At 36.9% G+C, this 26953-nt stretch overlaps 5 protein-coding genes across 7 annotated transcripts; 3 read left to right on the top strand and 2 right to left on the bottom strand.

Moving 5' to 3' along the window:
- Positions 1-1578: 1578 nt before the first annotated feature.
- LOC140786053 (uncharacterized) lies at positions 1579-4320 on the top strand. The gene is made up of 3 exons (XM_073134219.1): positions 1579-1662; positions 3386-3467; positions 3575-4320. The coding sequence occupies exons 1-3, from the start codon at positions 1651-1653 to the stop codon at positions 4117-4119; spliced, it is 639 nt and encodes a 212-aa protein (XP_072990320.1). The 5' UTR covers positions 1579-1650; the 3' UTR covers positions 4120-4320.
- A 154-nt stretch (positions 4321-4474) lies between these two features.
- LOC140786055 (uncharacterized) lies at positions 4475-7353 on the top strand. Of its 2 annotated transcripts, none has more exons than XM_073134221.1 (3): positions 4475-4669; positions 5581-5721; positions 7194-7353. In XM_073134221.1, the coding sequence occupies exons 1-3, from the start codon at positions 4510-4512 to the stop codon at positions 7235-7237; spliced, it is 345 nt and encodes a 114-aa protein (XP_072990322.1). In that variant the 5' UTR covers positions 4475-4509; the 3' UTR covers positions 7238-7353. The 2 variants fall into 2 exon arrangements, with proteins under 2 accessions (XP_072990322.1, XP_072990324.1); XM_073134223.1 differs by lacking the exon at positions 7194-7353 and adding an exon at positions 5838-5973.
- Positions 7354-7566: 213 nt separating this feature from the next.
- LOC140786047 (microtubule-associated protein 70-4-like) lies at positions 7567-11951 on the bottom strand. Of its 2 annotated transcripts, none has more exons than XM_073134207.1 (11): positions 11561-11951; positions 10841-10926; positions 10656-10721; positions 10392-10562; positions 10130-10300; positions 9900-10055; positions 9655-9801; positions 9330-9401; positions 8630-9250; positions 8393-8541; positions 7567-7942 (listed from the first exon to the last, which is right to left on the bottom strand). In XM_073134207.1, exons 1-11 carry the CDS (start codon positions 11655-11657, stop codon positions 7909-7911), a joined length of 1770 nt encoding a protein of 589 aa, XP_072990308.1. In that variant the 5' UTR covers positions 11658-11951; the 3' UTR covers positions 7567-7908. The 2 variants fall into 2 exon arrangements, with proteins under 2 accessions (XP_072990308.1, XP_072990307.1); XM_073134206.1 differs by having other exon boundaries at positions 8410-8541.
- Positions 11952-14833: 2882 nt separating this feature from the next.
- On the top strand, positions 14834-19570 carry LOC140787734 (glucose-6-phosphate 1-dehydrogenase 2, chloroplastic-like). The gene is made up of 11 exons (XM_073136827.1): positions 14834-15173; positions 16336-16484; positions 16623-16717; positions 17216-17330; positions 17509-17714; positions 17817-17966; positions 18057-18177; positions 18256-18485; positions 18584-18784; positions 18921-19217; positions 19297-19570. Exons 1-10 carry the CDS (start codon positions 14969-14971, stop codon positions 19171-19173), a joined length of 1725 nt encoding a protein of 574 aa, XP_072992928.1. The 5' UTR covers positions 14834-14968; the 3' UTR covers positions 19174-19217; positions 19297-19570.
- A 2147-nt stretch (positions 19571-21717) lies between these two features.
- LOC140786930 (uncharacterized) lies at positions 21718-23499 on the bottom strand. Its single transcript, XM_073135648.1, has 2 exons — positions 23261-23499; positions 21718-22191 (listed from the first exon to the last, which is right to left on the bottom strand). Exons 1-2 carry the CDS (start codon positions 23475-23477, stop codon positions 21860-21862), a joined length of 549 nt encoding a protein of 182 aa, XP_072991749.1. The 5' UTR covers positions 23478-23499; the 3' UTR covers positions 21718-21859.
- Between the last annotated feature and the right edge of the window lie 3454 nt (positions 23500-26953).

Raw genomic sequence — 26953 nt, 5'->3', positions numbered from 1 at the left:
AATCTCCAATTTAAGGAGTGCAAGAGGATTATAAAATCGTTGACTGAAAATAACTTTCAGATATAAGTCGTTAATTGAATCAACGAATTATATGAAATTTTAAAACCGTTAAGAAAATTGCTAAGCTTTAGAGAAGAAAATCATGTACATCAAAAAAAGTTTACTAGGAGATGATCTAAAAATAGTGCAAAGGCAAATTTGGAAATTTTAGAAAATTTAGGTGAAATTATATAATTAAATCAAAATGAGTAGGGGTGCAAAAAAGAGAACAGAATTCGTTTTTGATACAAATTGCCCATCACCATTCTTAGTTTTTATATCTTTTAACATATCCAAAAGTTTTATGCACTTTGCAGTGTTTGTGCGAACCCTACATTAAAAAATGACCGAAGATAAAGTCATTCTCATTAAAAAATGACCTAAGATAAAGTCATTCTCATTGGTTTTTGGTTCAACTAAACCATCCTTTTGGCTTTATAGTCTCACCTTCAAATCATCTCCATTAAGGCGAGCTTAGTGGTTATCATTATTTTTCCTTCTCCATGATGCTTTGGTGGGCCACAAGGGTTAGTTACTATCTGTAAGATTTATATTTAGGATATAAACTATGTTCAAGGAAGCATAAGAAAGAGCCATTTAATAAGTTAGGGAAGTAAAAGAGTAAGAGTAACTTTATAACAACAGGCTGCAGAGGTAGCTTTGCTTTCATATAATTCTATAAATATTTGAACCTCTAACAAAATTCTTCTTTTGACATAGGATTAAAGTTAATCATGTACTTTCTGATACAAAGTTCGAGCTAGCTGTGGAATATGGAAGATCTAGTTAATTTTTCTAGCTCAGTAATTGGATGATTAAGGAGCATAGTTTGGTACAATAATAGTGAATTACCTCTATTTATGTGGGTCATTTTTTTCTGACTATAGACGACTAACTTTGAACGTGGAAGGTTATGTCACTCGTCATTCATCCATGTTTAGCTTAATCCAACTCGGAGGTGGGGGATCCCAATCGGATGGTGGAATTAGGTGCGATTTGCTTTTATTGACTTACTTGCAATTGACCATAATTAAAACATATCGAATCTAACCCTTTTAGACCGTTTGCGGTATTGTTGAAAATAATATATTTCGGCTAATGATCCAGTCAGTGACTTATATTTAAAAGTTTCTATTTCAATCAGCGATTTTGATGACTTACAAATACACAACTAGTTTTATATTTAAATTTTAAAGAGTACAACCGAAAACAAAAGGTTTGATAAGACTAATTTGGCCGAGAACTCATCTTCCAACTATCTTCCATGTCACTTGTCACCTGGTTGTTCTTTTTCTTTGTCCACTTTTTTTCATTTTGCCTTTAGAAGTCTTCTTTTTCTATAGGAGTTCTCTTCTATGTTATAACTGTTATAATTATATTATTATAGCGGTTGGTGAGAACAAAAATAAAGCAGGACACCACCTATTCGACATTCTACTTTATGGTATATGGCGTCAGATGCGATTAATGTAAACAGTGTTTTGGGCATTATGACCATTAGTTTTAATTAGTGCAAGATCACACGTTTAAATACGACACCCTCTTCCTGGTTCTTTCATTCATACAGCTTGGCTCCTCTCCTAGAAGCAAAGGTGAGGAAACCATCAAGCCATGGCAGATAAGGTGAGCAATTCTCTTTATTTTCACTCTTTTCCTCCTCCTTTAGATGGTTTGCATGTTTATGATCGTATGAGTTTCAATAATTAGTTATTCTCATAATTTAGAAGCTTAAGCTTCTTTAACTAGGAAGATGAAAAAGAAAAAGATATAAAAGATAGAAAGAGAAAGATTATTCTTTGATTTATATTTATATATTAATTGGATAAAACTAGAAATATATACTATATACTATATACTAGAGAAAGTTATAAATTTTCTTTTCACTTTCATCGTATGTTTCCAAATCTGCATGCTTATGAGTAAGCGTTTTACGTTGAAGAGTTCCAACATTATTGATAGAATCTAGGAGATTTATATTATTTCTAAATATGTCAGCTTCTTTATAAAATTGATAGAATATTTTCAACAATTCAAAATCTTTAGCTTCACTTGACGTGGTTTATGTTTATTTTTAAACCAGCATAGTGAGTACTAAAATGGTTTCATATTCAAACACCAGTTTAAGATAAAATAGGCCTAGGATAGCCTACTTTACTTGAACTAATTTCTCTCTCTCCTCTCATCTTCTATCCGATTATTATTTTTATTTACTAACAAACTCTAATTACTGTTTTACTCTCGAAAAGAAATCATTTGAATTATTCTCTCTCTATGTACAATGAAAATAATTTTAGTCATTTAATATAAGGAATCTCTTAAATTCACTACATTTAAATGTCATATATATTCCAACTTCACATCATCGCCGTTAAGGCGAACTTATTGGTTCTCATACTTATTCTGGACCGCAAGGATCTGTAACTATCTTTAAGGTTTATGATTAGGGTATAATTAATCTATGCTCAATGAAGCATAAGAAAGAGGCAATTTAATAAGTTAGGGAAGTAAATGAGTAAAGAGTAACTCTTTATAACAGCTCTCATCCTTTTCACAATAGCCGTCGATCTAGGTGCAATGGCTAGACTTTCATAAGTTTATCATGTGAGAACCTCCAACAAATTGTTTCCTTTGACCTAGAATTAAAGTTGAAACATGTACTTTGTGATACATAGTTAAACAAAGCCATAGTTAATTACAGCTATTTAATAAATAGACAATTATCATGAGTTTTAGAAATATATTTAAATATTTTTTTACACGTTAAGTAACTTTAAAACTTAAATATTAGGCTATTGTGAGTTGAAAAATATTTAAGCGAGAATAGCTATTCTTAAATATAAGATGTTGCTTGGGTCAAAATCTTATATATAAATTTAAAAGCTGCTGAAGAAATTACTCCCGCTGAGCGACTTTCAGGTTGATTCAGTAATTTATATAAAATATTTCTCCCTCCTACTTAGTAATTTTTATAGTCGTTTTTAGGTTTTTTGTTGACCTAAATTAGAGATTTTTCAACTCAGCAATTCTTGCATGCGGAAGATCACGTCAGTTGTCACTTACTTGGTACTTTTTAAGTCGTCGCCTACTACTTTTCCCCTATATATGATTTGCCAGTTCATTGCAAACTTGACGCAAAGGTGGATCCGGAAACCACCAAGCCATGGCAGATAAGGTTAGCAGTAGCAGTACATGGTTTGCGTGCATGTTTATGATTGATTTGTATGGCTTTCGCGGATAGTTAGTTCGTCTCATACTTTGTAAACTTAAGGAGCTCATGCAACACTAATTTGGTCTCGTTTGGTTTATCACCTTAGATTATATCTTTGTTATCTACTCATTGTCTCAGGTCTCCACTCTGATACTAAAAGTTGACCTTGACTGCAAGTGTTGTTACAAGAAAATCGAGAAAATTCTGTGCAAGATCCAAGGTGATACAATTCCCACTCTTTTTTCTTTTTTTTTAATGTCTCTCACTCTCTATATATATACACACTCGTCAACAATTGTTAGCGTACGTCATTTGTTGCACTTATAGATGAAGTGTACATCACGAGAATCTCCTATGATGAGAAGAACAACACCGTGACCGTCTCTGGGCCCTTTGATCCCGACAAGCTCTCCAAAAAGCTACGTTGCAAGGCCGGGAAGTTGATAATAGATATCACAAGATTGCCGCCGAAGACGACGGCAGAGGACGCAATGAAGGCGGCGGCGGAGGCGAAGAAGACGGCAGAGGACGCGAAGAGGACGGCGGAGGACGCGAAGAGGACGGCGGAGGACGCGAAGAGGACGGCGGAGGTCGCGAAGAGGACGGCAGAGGACGCGAAGAAGACGGCAGAGGAGGTGAAGAAGCTGCCACAGCAGGTGGATGTCAATGTGAAGGTGATATGTGAGCCGCCGGCGAAGCCACCCGTTACGTTTTGTTGTTGTAATACGCCACCGTCGTGTGGAGGGCATCATGTCCATGGGGGATGGGGAAGTTGTTCTTGTGGACAACGAGCCCCACCATTTATACCCAGTTACAGGACACCAGGTTACTATGGCTTGCCCCGTCTTCAGTACATCTTTGAGGATAAATGATGACCATCATATCACGAGTATCATGGTGATCATGGGGTAAAGAATAATCTCACTCTTGAGACTAGAATTGTTTTGCGTTCTGTTTGTGTGTGTTATAATCTCACTCTGTCAAGAATAATCTCCTCGGGAAATCTCTAGTTTTCCCAATAGAGAGTGTGTCATTTGAATGTCCATTAATGGAGCTTGATATTTCCATCTTTATTTTGCTTTCCAGCGAGCCATAAACTATTTCTAACGATATTATTTGGGCTCCGGCCTATGTATTCGAGCTCGGGCCTATGTTAGCCCAAGCCCAACCCAATTCATTCGCGTTATAACCTATGCTTACGTCATATACATCTAAAGTCCAAGAATTAGCGTCTCCCGCCTCTGGAAAAGAGAAACCTTCGTATGTTTCTCGATCGTCCGGCTTTCTTCTTTGATCCCGGCTTCTCGTTCTTGTTCTCCTCAGGATTCGGTAGAGATTTGGGCTTTCGTGCCCTTTCCGGCCGCTCCATGGATCCATCTCTGACCCAATCGGCTCCAGAGGTGCAAGAGGACGACGAGTGGGGTAAGATTTTACAACCTCCTTTCTTGTATCCAAATCTTGTCCTTGGAGGTGTTGGGTTTTGTCGAGGTAGTTAAAGTTTGTGCCGAGATTCGAGCTCTGGTTTCACAGTTTCGGTTCTTGAGATGTGTGTGAAAGTTGTGGTTTGTTCGGGGAGTCGTCAGAGATCGGGATACTCAAGAATTCCTTATTTAGGTCTTGTTTCGCACAAGAAATGAATTAAACTAGATATATCAAGATTGATGCGGGTTCCTATCTAGGTTTTCTTTTATATTAGAATACTAGTTAAATCTTGGAGATGCCTGATCAAGTTTCACTTTTCTCGTAGTCGGATAAGGAAGCGTTTGGTGGTGTTTTTTTTTTTATTTATCCGTCAATTGTAAAGGAGGCTCATTAACGTGCATACGAATGTGTAATCAATGATGTTAGGCTCACAGTATGGTTCTCTACTAGATAATGCTTGCTCGATCTTCAACTCTATATATTTCAGTGCATGCGTTGTTCTTGTGAATTTAATCTATCAGGATTCACAAGTTTGTGTGATGAGGTCTACCGTGAGTTCAAAGAAGCACGTACGTTGAACTTGTACCCGCTGAAATTATATAAACGTGATTTTATTTTTGTCAAGATGACATCCTTAGTGTTCGTTTGAGTCATTATTCTTGCCAAGTTGTTTGAATTTTGATATTCTCGTTTTCATATTTTCTGTTGAACCGTGGCTATCTGTATGATGGAGGATATTGCATTCGTATACATTCAATATAGAGTCTGAGTGCCTGTGAAGCTTAATATTCATGGATTACTTAATATTGCTTGCTAGCATCAATTTACCAAGAACACCGTTAATTTTTCGAGTAAAGAACTTATGTTTGTTACTTATTTGGAGATATTTGTTGACCATGCTGCCATTTCAGACACTGATGGCTTCGTGATCCCAAGCTTATCTGTGAGGGGCTCTGATTACAGTAACTGGAATGTCTCAGGAGTAGCAGATCTGAAGCCACCTCCAGAAAAAATTTTCATTCAAGATCTCGGTGTAGCGAAGATCAGCTATGGTACTTTCAGTTCTTAATACTTAGAAATTGTAAATATTCTCTGTTTGTTTCGTTTCAGCATCCCTTGATTGTCTGCTTTTTTAGCTGTAACAACTAGTTGATTACTTTCTAAACAGTCTATGGAGGTAGCTGAGAACTCCATCTCAAGTCAAGCAGCAAGAGCTCAACACAGCTGGCCGAACGCATCGTTTTAAACATAACAAGCTGATCATAAGATCTCTGGGCATAAGATTGAGAACAAGCTTGTTCTCTGTGCCAAAGAGCTCTGCAAGCTTGATCCACATTGTCATGAATCCAAGCATTAGAGGTACCTCCATTAATAGTATCACCTACTAAAATCATATCAGATATATTTGCGGACTATCTGCTATGACAGTTGTCTTGCAGGACCATGTGTCCCCTTGTCTTCCAATTTATTGTAGCTATATTAAAATCTCCGTAGGCATTCTTAGAACCTCTAACAAATTGCTTCCTTTGATCTAGGATTGAAGTTAAACATGTACTTTGTGATACAAACTTAAACCACAGTCGTTTCTTATATAAATCAGTGGATTACAGCCTAGTTCTTTTCCCCTCTATGTGAGTTGCCAGCTCATTCCTGCAAACTTGAGGCTGCTGACAACTCTGCTCAATGTCATTATCGGTAGAAACTTGGAGATTTATACTGTTCTTGGCTATGTTATTTTTCATTAAATTGATAGTAGAATATTTTCAGCAATTTAAAGTCTTTAGAAATCTTCTTCTTTTTTAGTCTGTAGGAGTTTCTCTTCTTTATTAGAATTATATTACTATGTACTTTTGAGTCCTTTTGCCAACCTTACCAAAGCTAGTACACCACCAATCAACTGCTCTCTCAGACTCTGTTGCGGTGTGGCTTCCACTTGCTTATGGTCATATCTCACTATATATTGCACCACATGCCCGGAGCCAATAGTTCTTCCAAGTTTAAAATTATCAGTGTCCTGGCATTATGGACATGTTCAGCCTATCAGAAACAGCTGAAATCCTTAGTTTTGATTAGTATAATTAAGCCCACATGTTTAAATACAACGAGCTCTTCGTCCTTCTTTCATTCCTAACATCTTGGCAACTCTCCAAGAGGAAACCATCAAGCCATGGCAGATAAGGTAAGCAATTCTCTTTTCATTCTTTTCCTCCATCTTTAGATGGTTTGCATCTTTATTTAATAGTTAGTTATTCTCGTACTTAGAAGCTTAAGCTTCCTTAGTTACGAAGATGAAAAAAAGAAGATAGGAGCCGACATTTGGACCCCTTCTGTTTTGTGACTTTTGTCACCTTAGATTATAAATGGTGTCTTTTATTTGCACTCTCGCTAACTTCTAATTCTCTCATCATTGCCTCAGGTCTCCACTCTAATACTAAAAGTTAAACCTTGACTGCAACTGACATCATTGCCTCAGGTCTCCACTCTAATACTAAAAGTTAAACCTTGACTGCAACTGTTGTTACAGGAAAATCCAGAAAATCATATGCAAGATCCAAGGTGGTACGTTGATCCCAACAAGCTCTCCCAGAAGCTACGTTGCAAGGCAGGAAAGTTGACGATAGATATCATAATCAAGCCACCTGAGGAGGAGGAGAAGAAGAAACAGCCGCTGCCGCCACCGCCACCGCCACCACCTTAGCCTTGGTCGGTGGAGGTTAATGTGAGTCGTCGTGTGGAGGGCATTGTAGTAAAAGAATAATCTCACTGTGAGACTAGAATTGTTTATGCTGTTTGAGGAGGATTGGTCTCTTATCCAACCCACTAGTTTATGGAAATTAATGTGGATGTATCTTGATGTTGGTTGTGTTAATGAAGCTGTGTTAAGAATTCAATTGATATTGTATCAAAAGTCTGCACATATATATATATATAAAGGAGAAGATGAACAGCTCTAGTATATTGACACCAAACGAAAGGAAGTTATGACAAACTATGGCTTTTCTATTACACTCTAAGAATTCCATTTGTCTGCAGTCTGCTTTACAAGTACTTCTATCACTCTTAAGACGCTGATATTTTCTGCCCTCTTCTCTCTTCGCGTCGCCAGAGACTGATGTATCTTTTTGTGGGGCCCTCTACCCCGTTTCCTTCTTGGTGCATTTTATTTTAGAAAACAGAAAAACTATACAAGAAGCTTGATGAGATGTAGATCCAAAGTCTTCATGACGACTTGAAGTGGTCTACTTTGGGGAGACTTGATGATGTTCCACATCTCTGCAAATCAATTTGAAAGTTATAAATCAAGAAGCAATTCAGAAAACAGAACAAAGCGTCCACTAAATCTGCATAGAAGTACGTAAGAAAATGCAAGTCACAAGTAGCATGCAAAAAACTGAATTTCCTTGAGAACATAGAGACGCTAATTTGTATGGTTACTTGTCATGGTCGTGATAACAAGATTATTTGAGCGCTTCTTGTTAATGGCTCTGAAGGCAAATATTGATTAATGTAAGCCACATCAGGACCACAGAAGAATAAGAGAGATCTAGACCGTATTAAGATAAAAGAGTAGGCTTTCCGTGTGTTCACAATTTTGCTTCTGGCGAGAGGTAATATTCATGTTCTTTAGATCCTAATTTGGAAAAGATGTTCCTTCCAATAATTAATATATCAGATAAAAAGAAAAGTAAAGTTTTAACTTCTCTGAGAGCCTAAATTAGGTACCTTTTCGAGATACCTACAAGTTTTCCCTTCTGTTTACTATCCTCTGACTTTAACAGTGCTTCCTTTTCTCTGGCAGCCATTTCTCTTCTCATCTTTTTTGACTCAGTTTCCATTGCCTTCATGAGTAAATCGACCTTTCTCTGCAGTATCTGCATCACGATGCAAGCTTATGTGACATAGGAAATAAGGTTATAGAGATATGCATGTAACTATCTGAAAGATGATGTTTTATCTAACCTGGATCTCATCATTCTTAGCATTCAAAATTCCATCTTTTTCCTCATGTGTTTTCCTTAAGCAGATAACCTCCTTCTGCATTTTGTCATACAGATAACCGGAGACCATATCTTCAGACTCATCATTCACGGGACCCTTTTTTTGTGGTTCAACATCACCATATCCTTTAGCTTCAACTTCTCGGGAAATCTCTACTTTTCCAGAGAGAGTTTCATCTGAATGTCCATTGGAGCTGACATTTCTATCTTTATTTTCCTTGCCAGTAGCATCAAATAATTTGCTTCTTGAGGCCCATAAATTATTTCTAACAAGATTATCTCCACTGACAAACTTCACTTTCAAGCTGCCTATTCGTTTCATACTTCTGGTGCCGTCAATACGTTCAGATACTAAATTGGGCTGCTTTAACACTTTGGCAGCAGCAGGTGCCCTTGGCTCAGATGATGGCCTTTTCTTGTCAACAACTTCCAACAATGACTCAGGCTGCTTCATTACCTTTTCCTTCGGTTGGGACGTTGATCTCCTTTTAGCTATTTGATCAGAATTATTAACTTCCTTTGCTGAAGTTGACATATTTCTCAAACCTTCCTCCAATGTCTTCAGCCTCACTTTCAGTTTGTCCTGTAAGGAACATGGGATATGCATTAAATGAAGAAATCTGACATTTGGGAAAAAGAATCACAAAAATGATTTATTTTACTTTGAGTTGAGCTTCAGCCTTAGCAGTTCTTTCCACCACAGCTACCTTATCTCTCAATCGTTGTATCTCCCCCTGTAGATGCATTCAAATATCTAAGTACTGGAGGTATTTAGTAAATATTTGATCAGTATGATGATCTCAATACTCTTCCTAAGTCCTAACTATGCTAAATAACATCTTTGTCATCCCAGAGGACATGACATACATCTTTTCCACAAATAAAAGAAAAACAAAAAGGAATGGCATAGTGTAGTGGAAAGTTCACTGCAGCAAAGTAGATGTAAGCATACACAAGTTCTCAGCATTTTGAGTGGGCAAGCAATACCTGCAAGAACCTCCGGTCTTCCAGCCACTGCTTAACAGGCATGACTTTTTCATCATCATCCTTCCACTCATTGGCAACCACAGAAGCAACACGATTCACTGAAACTTTAAATCTAGCTAGTTCCCTCTCAAGAGTCCTCTTCTCCTCCTGGAAAGTTGAACATGAGCGAACATATTTATTCTTAAACTCTAGGACAAAAAAGAAAAAAGGTATTAAACAGGATCTGATAGGGGTAAACATCATACATTTAGTTCATAAACCTGGCGTTGGTAGTCACGTACAGAATTAGCAACTGCACCACCAGCTAGGACAGATTCTTCAAGTTCACAAATTGTTTGAGTAAGCTTTTCGACCTCCACAACCTTCTGGCGAATTGTTTTCTCTGACAGTTTATTTTCTTCCTGTGACAATATAAAGGGAGGATAGTAGACATAGTTCACCAACCAAAAAAAAAATGACAGATATATGATTATACCTGGCAGATCTCCAGTTTCCTCTTCAGCTCAAGGTTTTGATTTTGCAAACTCTCCACAATTAGTGCTCGTTCAAGAGCACCATGCAAGATATTTTCTGCTTCAACTAGTGCTGCCTCTTTGGACTTCATATGCCGTTCCAAAGCCTTTTTATCCTCTTGCAGTGTCACAACCTGCAGTTTAAAAATTAACTTTGTGCTCCTGTAAAGCTCCAAAATAAGACACAGCTACTCGACTGCCATGAGAGCAGTTTTTACACTATACCTCATTCTTGTATTTCTTGATTTCAGACTGAAGTGGGGCGATAACAGCCTCGATAGGAAGAACTTCCTCATCCTTGAGAGTTGCATGAACTCTTCTCAATGCTGCTTCTGCAGCAAATTGTGCAGCCAATGCTTCCTTTTTCTCGTTGGTCAGCCTCTTTGTTTCTAGATTCTGATATTAATATAAACAATTTGAACCAAAATGCACAGATGTTAAGTGAATAACGCCAATGAAGCTTTAAGTAAAAGAAATTAAGAAAATCACCTTATCCTCTAGTTGTTTCTCGATGGTTCTCATATTTTCATCCAGCCTTTTCAGTTCATTGCTTAGCTGAAGACATCAATATCATCATGACTTTCTTAGTTATCAGGCAAGCACGAAAGATACTGTTTCCAGCATGTATATTTGGACATATAAAATATGAGTGAGTTATTTTGTAAACTTATTACCTCGACAACAGCCTTATCCTTTTGTAATTCTGTCAATTTCAAGCCTTTTATTTCACTGTAGGCAAGCACCAGCTCTCTCTCCTTTTCTGCAGGTTAATTTAAGAACTTGAATAAGTAGATATATTACAAATTTACAGTTCAATGCTTATATATATTACCGAAAGGACGGTTTATCTGTACCTGTTGCAAATATTGATAGTCATATAGAGATTGAGAATTTGAGACCATGAAAATGATACTTTCGCCATTAAAAAAAATCATTTTTAAAAAAAAACTATTGAGAAAGACCAGTTCAGTATTAATTAAAAGCAATTTAGACATGTCTCTAGCTTCACTGGCAAGCTCTTCAAAGTCACAATTTGACTTCCCTTGTGGATTTAGTGTAGATTTAAATAAGTACCCACTGAAGCTTCCTCCTTTCTCTTGTTGATCATGAGAGCTGAAGCTCTAGGCTAATTAAATGGTGCTGCTGTGATTTGAACAGGTAAAACTTAAAATAATTAACGACTCTTTCATGGAGAACATAGAAGGATTCACACAGCAGCATTCCCGTAACAATTACTACAAAATGGAAGAGACCCATTACTCCACCATGTTAGCAAAACACTAGCAGCCATCTTAAAATAACGAAAACCCACACACACACACACACACACACACACAAGAGAGAGAGAGAGAGAGAGAGAGAGAGCAAAGGATGAAACTTTACTAGAGCCATACCCCTGAGGCAATTCTCCAATCGATTGAGTTCGATGACAACTGGGTCCGAAAGGTTCTGCGGCATCTCCTTCGCGCCAACTTCGCCCAAACTACCCATCTCCCTCTCAGCTCTCTGTGCTCACACTTCCTTGTATCCCACTTCGAACAAGATGAGCAGTGCAGCCAGATGGGTGGGTTGGGGGGCATTTATGATGTGGGTTTCGTGAAGAAGAGCCCATTGCATAAGAAAATCGACAGCAACTGGAAGAAGAAGAAGAGAACGACACAACGAGATAAGGCCGCGTATTTTGGCGAGGAAGGAAGAGAAAAAGGAGGACATAAAGAAGAATGATATCAAACCGGCTGGAGCCGGCTGTGCTTGATGGCAACCTTTTTGTTGGTATGAGTGGATAAATGATAATGGAGAATTTCCTTTATATATACCAATTTATTTATTGTAATTAGAGGTAATGATTGGGTGTAAACACAAGAAACCAATTAAGATGATAATTATCTAATTAAGACAATAATCTCTATTAAGAATTTATCATATATAAAAAAAAACATTAGAAACTTATCTATAAATTATAGATCCCTTAATCATAGTTTATAAGCAAACACCATTAGATTTAGTATAATTAATATTCTTTCAGTATCACTAATGCAATAGATATTAATTCTTTCCTAGATCTCTTAGTATTGCAACCAAACAATGAAATGAGACCACATAATTTTCAACATTAAGGTACTAATAATAAATGGTTCCCAGCTCACATCTATTATCTAGACAAGAAGAATATATAAAGACTAATGAACGGGTTTAGGTGGCTTAGAAGATAATAATAGTATTGAAAAGAAAATTAGAGACAAAGTTCCCTTCTTTGCTTGGAAGAATGTCACATACAATGGTTGCTCTTCATGTCGCATTTCGTTATATATATTTTTCAACCTGTCTCTTTTTAATTTTGGGCCACAAATGAAAGCCATTTCAACATCATTAGTGGAGATCGATTGTTGCAGGAGAATAGGAATTAAAAATATTATATGAATTCTTTTCGTCGGATAAGGATGATAATTAGTGATGATGACTTGCTTTGACTGTTTGTTAAGTGGATGATTAGTGATGATAATCACTTTTGAAGCTTCTTAAGGTAGGTGAAGCTCTTATCTACCAACCTAGTTAGCACGATGTATATAATAAAATAGTGGAAAGATTAATACAAATCTTATGTTGCTCACCTTATAGTCTTTATATTCTTTAAAATATAAAAATAGGCACTGAAATAGTTAGACTCCAAAAGACTGTTTTGTCGTTGTATAAAATTATGTAAAATAATTTTAAAACCATCTAATATTATCGATACTATATACAAGAAAACAAAATCTTATTCTATTTTGCAAGAAAAAAAATCGGCAATAAATATTTTATGCTCTAAATTTTAAATATTTTAGTCATTTAAATATATTTATTAACTTTGACACTATATATCAGAAATATTTAAGAATTATTTAATAAAAATTAATTATAATAATATTATGAAAGAGTCAAAAAAAAAATATCACTTTAATTATGATATTTTAAATGAGAAACTGAATTTATCCGATGAAAATCTCTTATTCTCAAATTATGTATAACATCTCACTTCAATTTATACGACGACGTCTTTATTCGCATCTGAAAGACGATAGACCATTTGTTGGGCACCTTATGATGATTTTTTTAGATAAAAACATAATAGTAGTCTTTTAAAGGGAAGCTCTGACTGTTTTCGGCCTTCAAATATCTTTCTCAGAGGTTTGTAAGCTTTGGAAGCATTTCTTCCTCGTCACTCCACAATAAGTTTCGACGAGTTCTCTACTCAAATTGCTACGTAAAGCCTTAACGGTCTTCCCTCTCTATCCTTTTTCTACCCTTTGTATCCTCTATTCGTCTCCTTATTCTAAATAAATATAACTGGGAACTTATATTAAATTGAGAAACATTTATCCTTAATTTTAGTTTTAATATCATGCATATATCACCCGGACGACAATAATCCCATTGTTATCAGTGATATAAAGGATGCTTTAAGGATGTCACTGATAACAAAAAAGCAAGACAACAAAGTGGTCAAAAACTCTCATCTTTGCTTAAAAGAATGATACATATATACAACCAACCATACATTGGATATTGATTGCTGTGATATTGCTCAGGCGACTAAGTAAAGACTCCATAGCTCACCTACACCATTAACAGCGACACCAAGAATAATAATTAGTAGTAGCATTATATAAATAACCATTAGTGATCTTTCTATTCGCAAAAAAAGGTATACGCATACCTATGGGAATCTCAGGGTGAAAGCTACGGAGACCAATAAAGACTCAAATATTGCACAATAATTAACAGTTTATAACTGAGATCATTCATATATAGCTTCAGGATAATGTTTGTTGGCATGAATTCATGTGGGCCAAACTAGTGTTTATGATCTGAGAAGCTTGTGGGGATTAAGGTAGGTGGAAGAGAAGGACACTGTGTGAACTGTGAAGGAGCTGAGAAATTATATCCATGCCGACCTAATAGGTTTTCTTTCTTCTTCTTTTTTTCATTAAAAAAATATAACCTTGGTGGTTTAGGAATAAGATCATCCTAAGCGTAAGCAAAAAAAATAAATTTTATATATTTACCTGTAATAAGTTAGCCTTGTAACTCAAAATTAGTGATTGAGAAAATTATTTTATTTTGTAGTCTTCGTTGATTCTTTTAAGCCTCTAACTAATTGACTTAGGCTTTAAAAAGTTTGGAGTATTTTGATAAATGTTTAAAAGAACAAACATAAGTTATGAGCAAAAGATTAAAGTTAGGGAAATTTATCAAAAACAATTATGTTTTTATTTATCATTTATATCCTCGGTGCCGTATGAATATTTATCATTTGAACCATTGTATTTAATTTTTAATTGAATTAACCTGAAATACTCTTATTTAATCTCAAAATGTGAAGCCTCCTTCATTTTTATTTCCTTTTAGAATAATGAAACTTCCCCCATTGGATTAAAGTAAGAGGTTGCTCTTTTGTTTTTTTACTTTAATGTTAGGTATTAAGGTAATTTTACATGTATAGTTAGTTTTACTCATCTATATGTTCATTAACTAACTAACTTAGTTTTAAGGCATTAAAATAAAAAATAATGATAAATATCCATTTATTAGTGCTTTCTTTTGACCAAAAAAGCCTGCTATCCAAAAAGCCCATGGGCGGTTTAAAATATATATATATATATATATATTTTTTTTTTTAATGAAACGTAATAATAAGCTCTATTCTTGAGAGCCACCAACACTCTCTGCTACGTGGTTGAGATATTTTACAAAGGAAACACTTGAGGGAGAGAGAGAGAATCCAATTCCTCGGTCTCAATCTCTCCTCCTCTTCCTCGTCTATGGCTATATGCTTCCATTCTCGTTCCTCTGTGGCCTTATCTGGCTCCTCTTCGAACTACGGGAGAAGCGTTTCGAGGAGGAGGAGGAGGAGGTGGAGCGAATTCATCTCGCCTATCCACTTTCTTGCCTTCAGGAGTTGCGGAAGAGGGTTTCAGATGAAATCCTCAAATGGGTACCCGCAGATTGGTGTCTCTTTGAAGGATGGTGAGTTTTTAAAAAAAAAAAATCTTCTATTCGATCGGATTACCACTATTCTGATGCTATCCTTTTAAATGATGTCTTGATTAAAAATTGAATCTTGCACATGATTGATACTAAGAGGAGTCTAATGATCTAGAGAAGTAAGCTTTGAGTGCATTTTATTAATGTAGGTTTTAAATGTAGTAATTGATAATGCCCAAGAAGAATGCACCTGTCCTCAGTAGGGATGGGGATGAACTAGATTCACATTTAGAAATTTAAGCAGAACATTAACTAAATTTAGATTTAGACATAAATAATCTTTAAGGGCCAAGATTATGAGACCAGATAAAGTACAATGTGTTCCAGGCTGTGAGATAATGCATTAGTCACTAGACATAAATTTAGAAAAATTACAAATGTTGAATTTCTGTCAGAATTTGGAGTAGGTTTGAGTTATGCTATAAAGTTTAAGCAGAAGATTAACTAAATTTAGATTTATACATGAATAATCTTTAAGGGTCAAGATGATGAGACCAGATAAAGTACAGTGTGTTCCTGGCTGTGAGATAATGCATTACGTTACTAGAAATAAATTTAGAAAAATTACAAATGTAGGATTTCTGTCAGAATTTGGAGACGATTTAAGTTATATGTTATAAAGAGTAAGCAGAAGATCAACTAAATTTAGATTTAGACATAAATAATCTTTCAAGGGCTGTGAGATAATGCATTGGTTTAAAAGTACAATGTGTTCCAGGCTGTGAGATAATGCATTGGTTTAAAAGAAAAAAATTTAGAAAAAAAATTACAAATGTGGAAGAGTTTTCTTATAAAGTTTAAGCAGGGTTTTGTAGTGGTATTGTACCAATTATGCTGGAACAAAGATATTTCACCTCTTAGAATAGAATTATGTGAACTAGATGTTAGAAATATGGATCCTTATGTCTATGTAGAGTCCTATTGCTTTTCTTTTATCATAAGTTCTTTTCTCTACGTTTCGCATAGTTCTGTATTCAAAATTTTATAGAATTGCTTGCAGGGGCCAAGCCATGAATTCGTTCTTTAGTCTCTGTCATCCTCTAAATCTGCCTCTAGTCATTCACTTTTTTTGTTATCCTAACGGAAATTTCGTTTATTTTTTCCTTCTTATTTTCTTGTTAAATAATTTGGAAAATTGATGCAGAAGTACTTACAGTAAAACAATCTAAGGATGGGCTAGAACAGGCTGACAGTATAGTCAGTATCACCGTTGTTGGAGCTTCTGGGGACCTTGCTAAGAAGAAAATCTTCCCAGCACTTTTTGCTCTATTTTATGAAGGTTGCCTTCCTGAGGTCTGAATTTTCACTTCTTACTTTGAACTATTGTCAGTTGTGAAGTCGCTCTGCTGATATATAGATCCTAATATTTTACAAAAATACTCTGTCTCTAATAGTGGTCTCCTTTAGCTTGATTTATTCCTGTTTATGCAGCATTTTACAGTTTTTGGTTATGCTCGTAGTAAATTGACTGATGAAGAACTGAGAAACATGATCAGCAAAACTTTGACTTGCAGAATTGATAAGAGGTATCTTTTGAAATTCTGGAACTTCTTATTTTCATATTGCTATTTTCGGTCCCCCTCAGAGATGCAACAACCATCTCTGGACTCGATTCACTAAAACCTAAGATAGCTCAGTTTGGTTATGAACTCAGGTGAGCATAATTAGACTTGCTTATAAGATATTTGCTTGAACATGATGAAAACAGGTTTATGATATGCTTAAGTTCGTCCAAAAGGCTCAGATTGGATGAAAAATATCATGAAATTACTGTAAGATCTAGCTTGACCGCTTAGAATTTGCTATTGAGATCTGCAAAGGTTCATTTAGTTAGTGTTCATGCAGAGCCAAGTTTAAGAAGTCTACTGTTTGGTTCTGGTTGGCTGGCTGGACTCCTAATTCCTATCTCTATATATCAAGTCTAATTAACTGTTTTGTAGATATTATTTCAAGTCTATATTTCTGAAAGCAATTGGAAGTACTTTAGGAGTCATACCTGCATTACTATGTCAATCATTTTACAGGGAAAACTGCGGTGATAAGATGGAACAATTTTTGCAGAGATGCTTCTATCAATCTGGACAGTATGGTTCAGATGAGAACTTCTCAGAGTTAGACAAAAAGCTTAGAGAAAAAGAGGTAACAATGTCACAATATAAGACTAGTGAATGATAGTTGCAGTCTCTTCATTTGCATTCAATGTCACAGAAGCACATTTTATTTTTCTGCCATAGCTTCTGTTCTCTGTATTGAAATAAATGTTCTGATCTTAATAGAAGTGTAATTAGATATAATCTAATTCGATCACATTTGGCAGGCTGGCAAACTACCTAATAGGCTATTTTACTTGTCAATTCCTCCAAACATATTTGTTGATGTGGTGAGGAGTGCAAGCTGTTCTGCTTCTTCATTAACTGGATGGACCAGATTCATAGTTGAAAAGCCGTTTGGTCGCGACTCCGAGTCATCTCGGGAGCTTACGCAATGCTTAAAGATGTACTTAACTGAAGATCAAATTTTCAGGTATGTCATGTAACTTGAGTAATTGTCATCTTATTACATTTTGTTGTCAACTACACAAATAGTTATTACTCCTAAGTAATTGTCATCATATATATTTTGTAGGATTGACCACTATTTGGGAAAAGAACTTGTTGAAAACCTCTCGGTTCTTCGTTTCTCCAATCTTGTTTTTGAACCTTTATGGTCAAGGAACTACATTAGGAACGTGCAACTCATATTTACTGAAGATTTTGGAACAGAGGGTCGAGGCGGGTTTGTGATATCTATATATATTTAGTTACTCCCGTTTCATCAAGGAACTAATATGCAAGGTAGAATAATCGTTTGCTTCCTTATTTCCAGTTACTTTGACAACTATGGAATCATCCGGGACATAATGCAGAATCACCTGCTCCAGATATTAGCTTTGTTTGCCATGGAAACCCCCGTCAGTTTAGATGCCGAGGATATTCGAAATGAAAAGGTAGTGATGGAATTACTATGTGTTCTCATTGCATTGGCAAGTCATCTTTCACAACATGATAATACTACTCTACTTTAGGTAAAGGTTCTACGATCCATGAGGAAATTGCAAGTGGATGATGTTGTGGTAGGACAATATAAGGGCCATACAAGAAGTGGGAAATCTTATCCAGCTTATATTGATGATCCAACAGTGCCAAAGGGCAGTCTTACTCCAACTTTTGCGGCTGCTGCTCTTTTTATAGACAATGCAAGATGGGATGGTGTTCCTTTCTTAATGAAAGCTGGAAAAGCATTGCATACTAGGAGGTAAGGAAGGAGAGGTCGCTCTTTCCTTGTATTATTTTCGTACCTTCATCTATATTATTGAAGGATATTCTTTCTTTCTTTTTTTCTTTAAAATCTAGTGCAGAGATTAGAGTTCAGTTCAGACATGTACCTGGTAACTTATACAAGCGAAAGTTTGGGACTGATTTAGACAAATTATCTAACGAGCTTGTCATCCGTGTACAACCCAACGAAGCCATATATCTGAAGATAAATAATAAGATCCCAGGGCTGAGCATGAGATTGGACAGCAGTAACTTAAATCTACTTTATTCTGAGAGGTAAATTACTCTCTAATATGTATGAGCTTTGAGATATGACCTAATATTATCAACCCTGCAGACCCTATTCACAACCCAATGTAAATTAATATCTTGTCGATTTATGTATGTTGTGGCATATATGCTTAATTTGCAGGTACCCACGAGAGATCCCAGATGCATATGAGAGGCTTCTCCTAGATGCAATTGGAGGAGAACGCCGGCTTTTCATCAGAAGCGATGAACTGGATGCAGCTTGGTCTCTCTTCTCGCCATTGCTGAAGGAATTGGAAGATAGAAGAGTTGCTCCAGAGCTCTACCCATATGGTAGCAGAGGCCCAGTTGGAGCACACTATCTCGCTGCAAAGTATAATGTCCGATGGGGAGATATTACCAGTGGCAGCTTCTAATCTTGTTATAATAACAAACACAAATATATACATATACTGCATCTGTGAGTAGTTAATTGTATTGGATTCTTTTGCCATTGTTCCAAAGATCTTAAGCAGGATCTTTCTTTTGTTCACGGGCAGGCACTTGTCGCACCTCGGATTTCGTGGACGATGGACGTGGCATTCCTACGTCGGCGCGGCGCGTGGCTGCTGCATGCGTTCCGGTGCTCGTTACAGTTCCCTGGCCATCCAACTGTGCGCAGTTAGTTCCATTCGCTTCTTGTCTGTAATCGGCAGCGATGTGTTATTCGGCTGCAGATTTTGTGATCTTTAGATGCTACGTACATTGATATTTATTAGTACAGTAGTACTACTGGAGGAAGCATTAATGCAATTCAGACCCTCCCTTCCCTCCTATTTGGCTTCCTCTCTAGTCTCTCTCCTACTGATCTAAGTTCAACTTTAGTTCCTTTTGCTTTGGCGGCTAACTTTACATTATATACCTCGATTGAATAGAAATTTCCTCTCAGTACCATTTTCCGATGCATCACCCTTGTCCCCTCATTAAAACGCATCTCTTCCTCGATCGGCTTTCTCTTCTCATTTACTCCCTGCCATCTCGCCTTCTTTTCATGCATCTCTCTCTCTCTCTCTCTCTCTCTCTCTCTCTCTCTCTATATATATATATATATATATATATATATATATTATATATATCATAAAAGTGAAACCAATGAAGAAAATTAGTGCCTACTTAACATAGGCCATATGTTATCATAAAACTATGTTTCGGCAAAATTTCATCAACTAGCAACCTAATTAATTGCAAAGAGATCTAGAGAGAGAGAGAGGTGTTGCTTCACGTACACTACGCCAGGGTCTGTCTCTTTGTCTTCCCTCATTCCCCATGCACGTCTCGTACACCTGGAGATCTATACATCTACACCAGATCTCACGTGAAATCATACCGAAGGACAGCCTGGTGATTCGTGCACTTTTCCTACCTCATCTTTGGTCAAAGATCTCTTATATTTCCCATTATAGCTAAGGATCTTTGCATACCAAGGGGCATTTATTTCACTCTCTCTCTCTCTCTCTCTCTCTAGTACTAATACCCTATTACCTAAGGGCCATGGTGTATCTAACTATGTATGATGTACACATAGACGGCATGAATGGACGGATGGACTCCGAAATCTCATCCGATACCGTCCATTTAATGCTCTCTTAGAGAATGTTCTCTCACTTGATGGGACCCCTCCCACGCATGATGTCGACCCCCAAATCTTCATGCGCGTCATCCGATGTGGCCCGTCTGATCATGATCAGACGGTATAAGCAACAAATGTTCAAGGTAGTTTGAATGGTCATAAATACAGTGGCATTCTAGTATATGTGAGTAGGACGGAGCCTAATTTATACGGAGGCACGAGTAGTTAGTAATTAGAAAGCGGGTATAAGAAGACGAAGTATCTATCCCTTTCAAGTTTCAAGTGGCTTCTTCCTTTTCTCCTCCTATTCCTGGAACCCCACAGTTCCCATCTCGTCCTTGTGGCATCCGACGGCTCTGATCACCCATGAGCTCGTTTCGATGGCGATCCTGCGCTCTCTCGGCCACTCTGGCCCTTAGCCTTCTCCTCTGCTTGCTGTGTGATGGCATTTCAGTTATTTCCTCGCGTTTTAGTAGCAACATGCATGCAGAATCGGAAGGGCCACTCTTCCATCACGAAGTCAATCGGACGGTCAGGATGCGGAAGCTCCTCAAAACTGGTACTTGGCTTTTTTATTTTTTTTTTAAAAATTCTTTGCTGCATTTGTTTCCCTCTCTTAAAGTTCATAGTTGCATGCATGCTTATTGCTTAACCATCGTATCTCCATGAGCTAATCAGCCGGTGGGGAAGCCACGGAGGGGGCGAGATCAACGGCCAGGACCGGCCTAGAGGCATGCTCGAAAGCTGACGTGGTGGTTTACCAAGGGGCCACTGCGCCACTGCCCAATGGGATCCCGACGTACACCGTGGAGATCTTAAACGTCTGCGTGTCCGGCTGCGCCGTCTCAGACATCCACGTGGCATGCGGATGGTTCAGCTCGGCCCGTCTCATAAATCCACGTATCTTCCGGCGTGTCCAGTTCGACGACTGCCTCGTAAACGACGGAGCCGCGCTTGGGCCGGGGGAGAGCCTCTCGTTCCAGTACGCTAATACTTATCGCTACCCACTCGATGTCACCTCGGTTTCATGCTACTAGTCTTTTTAGTGTATATTTTGGGAGCCCAAGACGTGATAAGTTCGTGTTATATATTTAGAACTAGTGAAATAATCTACTGTAATAATAGTAATGGCTGTAATAATATATAGAAGGTGTTTTATATATATATATATATGTCAAGTGTATTTTTTATCTGTTTGTGAAGCAGCAAACGTCTTCCAATTGTTTCGGAAGATAAGATCGATACCCAGGTCGGCATGGTATATATGTCAAGTGGAGAGTATATGAAAACGTGGCATGCGTCCATTTGCATGTTGTCGGATTGGTTCATAATATATATTTGCAAAAAGATAAAGAAAAAAAGAACTCTTTTCTCCACACACTTACATATACTATGCCAAAATTAATTCAGCATGAATGATTATTTTTACACTAGTCTGGAACACCACTTCATGTATACATGTGTAAGAAAAATCTATACGACTTTGAAATTTTTTAGGCATAAATATCTTGCATTTTTGAGCACCCACGTAGATGCTCACTGTTGTGATTAAGACTCACGAGTCCTGCAGTATAAACTCGAATACCATTTCCAATGGAAGATAAGTGTATAGCTTGTGGACGTACGCGTGATGAAGCAATCAGTCGGCAAGGTGAATTCATTGGAAGACGAAGGATTCGAACCATGCAATCCTTGTCTATCCTTGGGATTGCATGGAGGTGGGAAGGGAGATCAACTATAAATTCTCCATAATCGTCTGTTACTCCGTGCACCCAATCTATCCTTCTTTTGCCTTCCATTTTGCAACCAACTGCTACTTTTGCAGCTTCAAATTAATCATAGCAATGTTGTAGTCAGTAATTAATTTCTTCTTTATTAAATAACAAAATACAGATGATTTTATCATGAAAAGATGATAAAAGAAGTTTTGTTTTTATTTCCTATTTCTCTGTTCTCTATTTTTACGTAGACAACTAGTTATGTAACACTTTGTATATGTAGGCACTTTTAAGCATTTCGTAATGTATACGGAAAAAGGTAGTGTCAGCATGAACCACTAAGACATTAATTCCATTTGACATTCAACAGAGCAAATTGATATCGAATTAATATATTCAGTATACAATTAGTCTTTTGTTTCTGAACGCCTAATGTTTGATGAAATGTCTGTTTGTTGGAAGGCCGGTGGGGGTGTCAACTGCTAGGTAGTGACCATCTTTACAAACGTAGAAAAATAGCAACATGCATTTGGTATGATGTCCACCTGCCAACTGCATGTCCACCTCTGTAAGTCATCTTGATTTGTAGAATAATCTTTATCTATTTCCTTAAGTGCATCTTAATTAATGAACTCATAGCTTGATCAAGAGTGTGATTTCTCTCTCAAATGTGGGTGTTTAAGGTCTAAGGACTTGGATTACCTACCATCGAACTTTCTGATCCAAATTTATCCACTAAATAATTAGTTGGCACTCCCATATATAAATTCCATTCTTTTCTTACATCCAAAACGCGAATGATAAAAGAAAATGATCTAAAACTCTAGCTAATTTATGTGTATGATCACGTAGTACGTAATCTTTTTTTTTTTTTAAAACACTTGAAACTACTTTGAAGTTACTCGTAACCATCTTTCCTTCAAAGATAGAATTGATAAACTCGCTCACCATTTCATCCTAAAACATCTCTTCGTCAGGCATCGTTAACTATTAATCCCATTCGTCTCATCCTTTTATGAAGGTACATAAGCCTTAACATCGATCGATAACTAAATAACTACGATAGTTATTCGCTCTAAGCTAGCTATGTCATCTACTAGTTAGTGCATATGATGCTACTAATGAAAGAAGTAAACAAAATACTAAAAGTTAATTGCAAGTATAAATGCTGGAAACCTGATACGTGTGAGGCAGGGATTACGCAGGCATGGCAGACGACCGTGCCGGTGACCAGCACGGAGGAGAGCCGCTCTTCGCCGTAGCCGGCAACTCGCACGAGCTCCGCACGTGAGAGAAGCTGCATGGGCATCTCATCGATAGCTGAATTGGCCGAGCAGAGGAGGAGGAGGAGCACGGTCGCCGACGTGAAGGTTGTGCCTCGGAATTCGCGCATATCCTTACGTTTGCATGAGGTATCGATATGCAAGGGGGAGAAGGGATGAAAGCGTAATGGGAGGTATATATATCTCTATGTGGTAGAGAAATGACCTCGGATATCAGGGAGAATTACTATGATGCCCCCAGGGGTCCTTTGCGATGGTTATGGGAGCAGAATGACTAATATACCCATTTGCATAAGTTAATGATTATACTTTAGTAATTAACTTGTAATTAGCATCACTGTATTCATATCGATAAGTAGTACACAAGCAACCATAAAGATTAATTAATGATCTTTCTCGCACATTTAAACGCCGCAAAACATTAGATCTCCAACTACAAATGAATTTAAACATTGGCTATTGCTTGCCTACATAGGAAGGCCAATAATTTCTTTTTTTTTTAATTCTCTCAATGCATTAGATTTCCCAAGCACAAAAAACCTTCGATCAAAAGAAGTCTTTCTTACGTAAAGTTATTATATATACTCCGTACCTTTGTTACCAGTGCATGCACGCCCAATTAGGATTCATATGACTCTCCTTTATATGGCCAGCTTTGCAATTTGCTCACAAGTGTCACACCCATTAATAAACCCGTAATTTATTTAATATATTTATGTATACCTACTCTATAAGTTGGCAGTTGAACCTTAATTAAATGAAATCTTAATGGAACTGTAATTGGGGATGAAGATAACTTGATGCAGGGATAGTCTGGTAATTGCACGAAAAGATTGGCTTACTAATAATTTTTTTAATAGAGAAGTAGTTCTTTGTAATTATCATTTAGTTTCAGGGTCTCTTTGTTTTGCTTACCGACTAACTAAGGAAAGGGGAGGTGAAAAGATGGTGATAGAAGCCATCGGTTGGTTGCCTACCTCTATCCCACATCCAAGTGTCATAAGAAGAAGTGTGCCACCTGTCTCATGCTTAGAATATAAGAAATATCTCTATCATAGTTTTCAAGTCTACCCCAACTATTCTCCACACCAACTCAACAATCTTTAATTAGTAATTTTAGCCTCTAATTGGTTCATACGACTGGCGGGCCATTGACGGTCCCTCCCCTCTTAGCAGAAGAAAGGAGTTACGTTATTGAGGACGTGCTACTGGGATAGAGCTTAGTTGTTTAAATAGGGTTTATATGGTACGAGGGCACGTCCGCTCAAATACTATTAGTATTAGTGAAATACTATTAATTTATCACTTCTATTTAAAAAAAAAAAAGAAATATCTAATTGGTCCAACCTCAAAAAAAAGTCCTTTGGTAATATTTTATTTATAACAGAGCTAGAAAATCTAATATAGGATAAGTATCCAAACAAGTTCCGAACATATTTGTACAATAGACAAAATAACAAAGAAGATGCATCAAACCCTAACGACTCAACACGTACAAACATAATGTCTAATGATAAACAAGAGGGATAATGGAATCATACTTTGAACAAACCCCTTTGATATATAAATAAATACATTTTAATAAATAAAAATATGACATTAATCTTAACGATCAATAATATATTCATATCCCTGTAAGATTATATGAACAAAAATGTCCAATATCTATAGGCACAATCTTTTGCTGACTTAGACACACATAATCTTATATTTACTAGCTTACAATAGAGTGCAAAATGATATATAAAATAAAAATAGGCAGCCTTGTGGCAAGAAAAGGCAAAGGCAGATAAGCTTCGAGGATAGGATTGTGGAAGACAAAGTGTAACCACTCAAAATGGCAAGACAAAATCACCACAAAAATCTCCAAACCTATCATACACTCACCAAAACCTAAAGTCTAAGCCGTCGATAACCCTCCTACCTCCTCCCTCTATTGTGCCAGTCAAAGGTTGGAGTACAGAAAAGAGAGAAGAGGAGAGCCCCTGAGTGCCTCATTGTTCTAATGAGCGATAATGAGGGGTAATTGATACCAACCTAAGCGTGGAGGAGAATGAGAGGAGACGAACAGGTAAGAGATAGACGAGGAGGATAAGGGGCAATCCTCATGCTAGGGCCGGCGACTTATACTTGATCTCTGCATCCATCCATAATCTAATCCAGATTAAACCAAATTTGAGCAAGCCCAGGAAGCCAAATTAGATTTGGATATTTTGGTCCAGGAATTCAAATCTAAGACAACATCATACTACCTTTTGCCAAGTATGTCCTTGGGACCCACATAGCAACAAGAACAAAAAGAGGAGACAAAGATCATAAGAAAGATGGCTGATGTTGGTCTAATAAGTGAAATAGGCCTTGAGAATCACATTCAAACTCATAACCTAAAAGCTTGGCCAAGAAAAAGAAAAAAAGAAAAAAGAGCAGGGAGATCAAGTGTTTTGTACTGTAATAATGAGAACTCCACTAGTGTAGTGAATCTAATGAATGAGAATATTCAAAGGATGGCATTATTAGAGGAACAAAAAGCTTACACATAGGCTCATCATTAACAGTACAACCAAGAGGAAAGTTGCTTAATTTAATCTAGATTTCCAGATTATCATCATGGATTAGTAGTAACTTAGTTGGCAACCAACGCATAGTTTCTTCTTCTTCTTCTTCTTCTTTGAATCATAAGGATCTTCTTAATTTTCAAATTTCAAACAGCACCTGAGATGATAAGGATTTGTCTTCTGTTGCACTGCACATCTGATCTCTGCAATCTCACTTTCTGACGCTGTTAACATAAATATAATAAGCACAGTTCAGAAGTTGCAGAGAAAATAAATCAAGAACCAGAAAACAAGGACAGGTCACGAATTTTTCTATTTGACCATTGTATTCAATTAATGGAGGAATTCCAAGCAAATAGATAGCTTTAACCTTTATATATATATATATATATATGTAGATATATAAATCTGTGTGTGTTGTGTATAACAATAAACTTTCCTCACATAAGTGGTAAGATACTATGAAGTATGAACATGTAAAAGTACAGTTTCATTAGAAATGAGAGGTATTCTTGAATTTTATAAGTGGAATCTGAATTCTTGTTGCCATGTGGTGAGCTGAACTCCCTGCACATGGCCTCTCAAATTTCTAAGCAATTGGAGCTCCAAATCTACACAGTTTTAGACTCTAATTTACTTCTCCCAAGAGAATCACAGGCAGTATGAGGACCACCTATTGAATGATGCAAGAGAAAAGATTGAAGGAGTTGCGGTGGTAACATGTGTAAAACCATTGTTTATGTATCTAAGGGAAGTGTGCAGAGGTGGCAACCAACAGCAATTTCTTGGAGTTCCAAGGGGGCAAAAGAAAAGAAGATCTCTCTTCCCTTATTGGTCTAAATTCTCTAATTTCCTATTTGCAAGTGGCTACTAACTATATCTCCCTCTTGAGATCCATTAAGCTCTTTTCCAAAGTGGCTTCATCTTTTGCTATCTTCCATATTGCTCACTGTACTGCTTTCTAGTTCTTGTTTCAATCCAATTTGATATATGTTTCTCTCTCTCTCTCTCTCTCTCTTCTTTCTCTGCAG

This window comes from Typha latifolia, chromosome 4, assembly GCF_019914945.1.
Source record: "Typha latifolia isolate L0001 chromosome 4, TyphaL0001v2, whole genome shotgun sequence".
Lineage (NCBI taxonomy): Eukaryota > Viridiplantae > Streptophyta > Magnoliopsida > Poales > Typhaceae > Typha > Typha latifolia.
The sequence above is the reverse complement of the archived record's forward strand: the minus strand, read 5'-3'. Positions and strand labels throughout refer to the sequence as shown.

What these genes read in the sequence shown, in the direction of transcription:
- LOC140786053 (XM_073134219.1), top strand. An exon ending in AATTCTGTGCAAGATCCAAG is followed by an intron (nt 3,468 to 3,574) that starts GTGATACAATTC and finishes TTGCACTTATAG; the next exon opens with ATGAAGTGTACATCACGAGA.
- LOC140786055 (XM_073134221.1), top strand. Translation starts at nt 4,510, where the DNA reads ATGTTTCTCGATCGTCCGGCTTTCTTCTTTGATCCCGGCTTCTCGTTC. An exon ending in GCAAGAGGACGACGAGTGGG is followed by an intron (nt 4,670 to 5,580) that starts GTAAGATTTTAC and finishes CTGCCATTTCAG; the next exon opens with ACACTGATGGCTTCGTGATC. An exon ending in TGTAGCGAAGATCAGCTATG is followed by an intron (nt 5,722 to 7,193) that starts GTACTTTCAGTT and finishes CTGTTGTTACAG; the next exon opens with GAAAATCCAGAAAATCATAT.
- LOC140786047 (XM_073134206.1), bottom strand. Translation starts at nt 11,657, where the DNA reads ATGGGTAGTTTGGGCGAAGTTGGCGCGAAGGAGATGCCGCAGAACCTT. An exon ending in AGAAACAACTAGAGGATAAG is followed by an intron (nt 10,563 to 10,655) that starts GTGATTTTCTTA and finishes TATTAATATCAG; the next exon opens with AATCTAGAAACAAAGAGGCT. An exon ending in GGAAACTGGAGATCTGCCAG is followed by an intron (nt 10,056 to 10,129) that starts GTATAATCATAT and finishes ATATTGTCACAG; the next exon opens with GAAGAAAATAAACTGTCAGA.
- LOC140787734 (XM_073136827.1), top strand. Translation starts at nt 14,969, where the DNA reads ATGGCTATATGCTTCCATTCTCGTTCCTCTGTGGCCTTATCTGGCTCC. An exon ending in AGGATATTCGAAATGAAAAG is followed by an intron (nt 18,178 to 18,255) that starts GTAGTGATGGAA and finishes ACTCTACTTTAG; the next exon opens with GTAAAGGTTCTACGATCCAT. An exon ending in AATCTACTTTATTCTGAGAG is followed by an intron (nt 18,785 to 18,920) that starts GTAAATTACTCT and finishes CTTAATTTGCAG; the next exon opens with GTACCCACGAGAGATCCCAG.
- LOC140786930 (XM_073135648.1), bottom strand. Translation starts at nt 23,477, where the DNA reads ATGCGCGAATTCCGAGGCACAACCTTCACGTCGGCGACCGTGCTCCTC. An exon ending in CCCTGCCTCACACGTATCAG is followed by an intron (nt 22,192 to 23,260) that starts GTTTCCAGCATT and finishes ATTAATTTGAAG; the next exon opens with CTGCAAAAGTAGCAGTTGGT.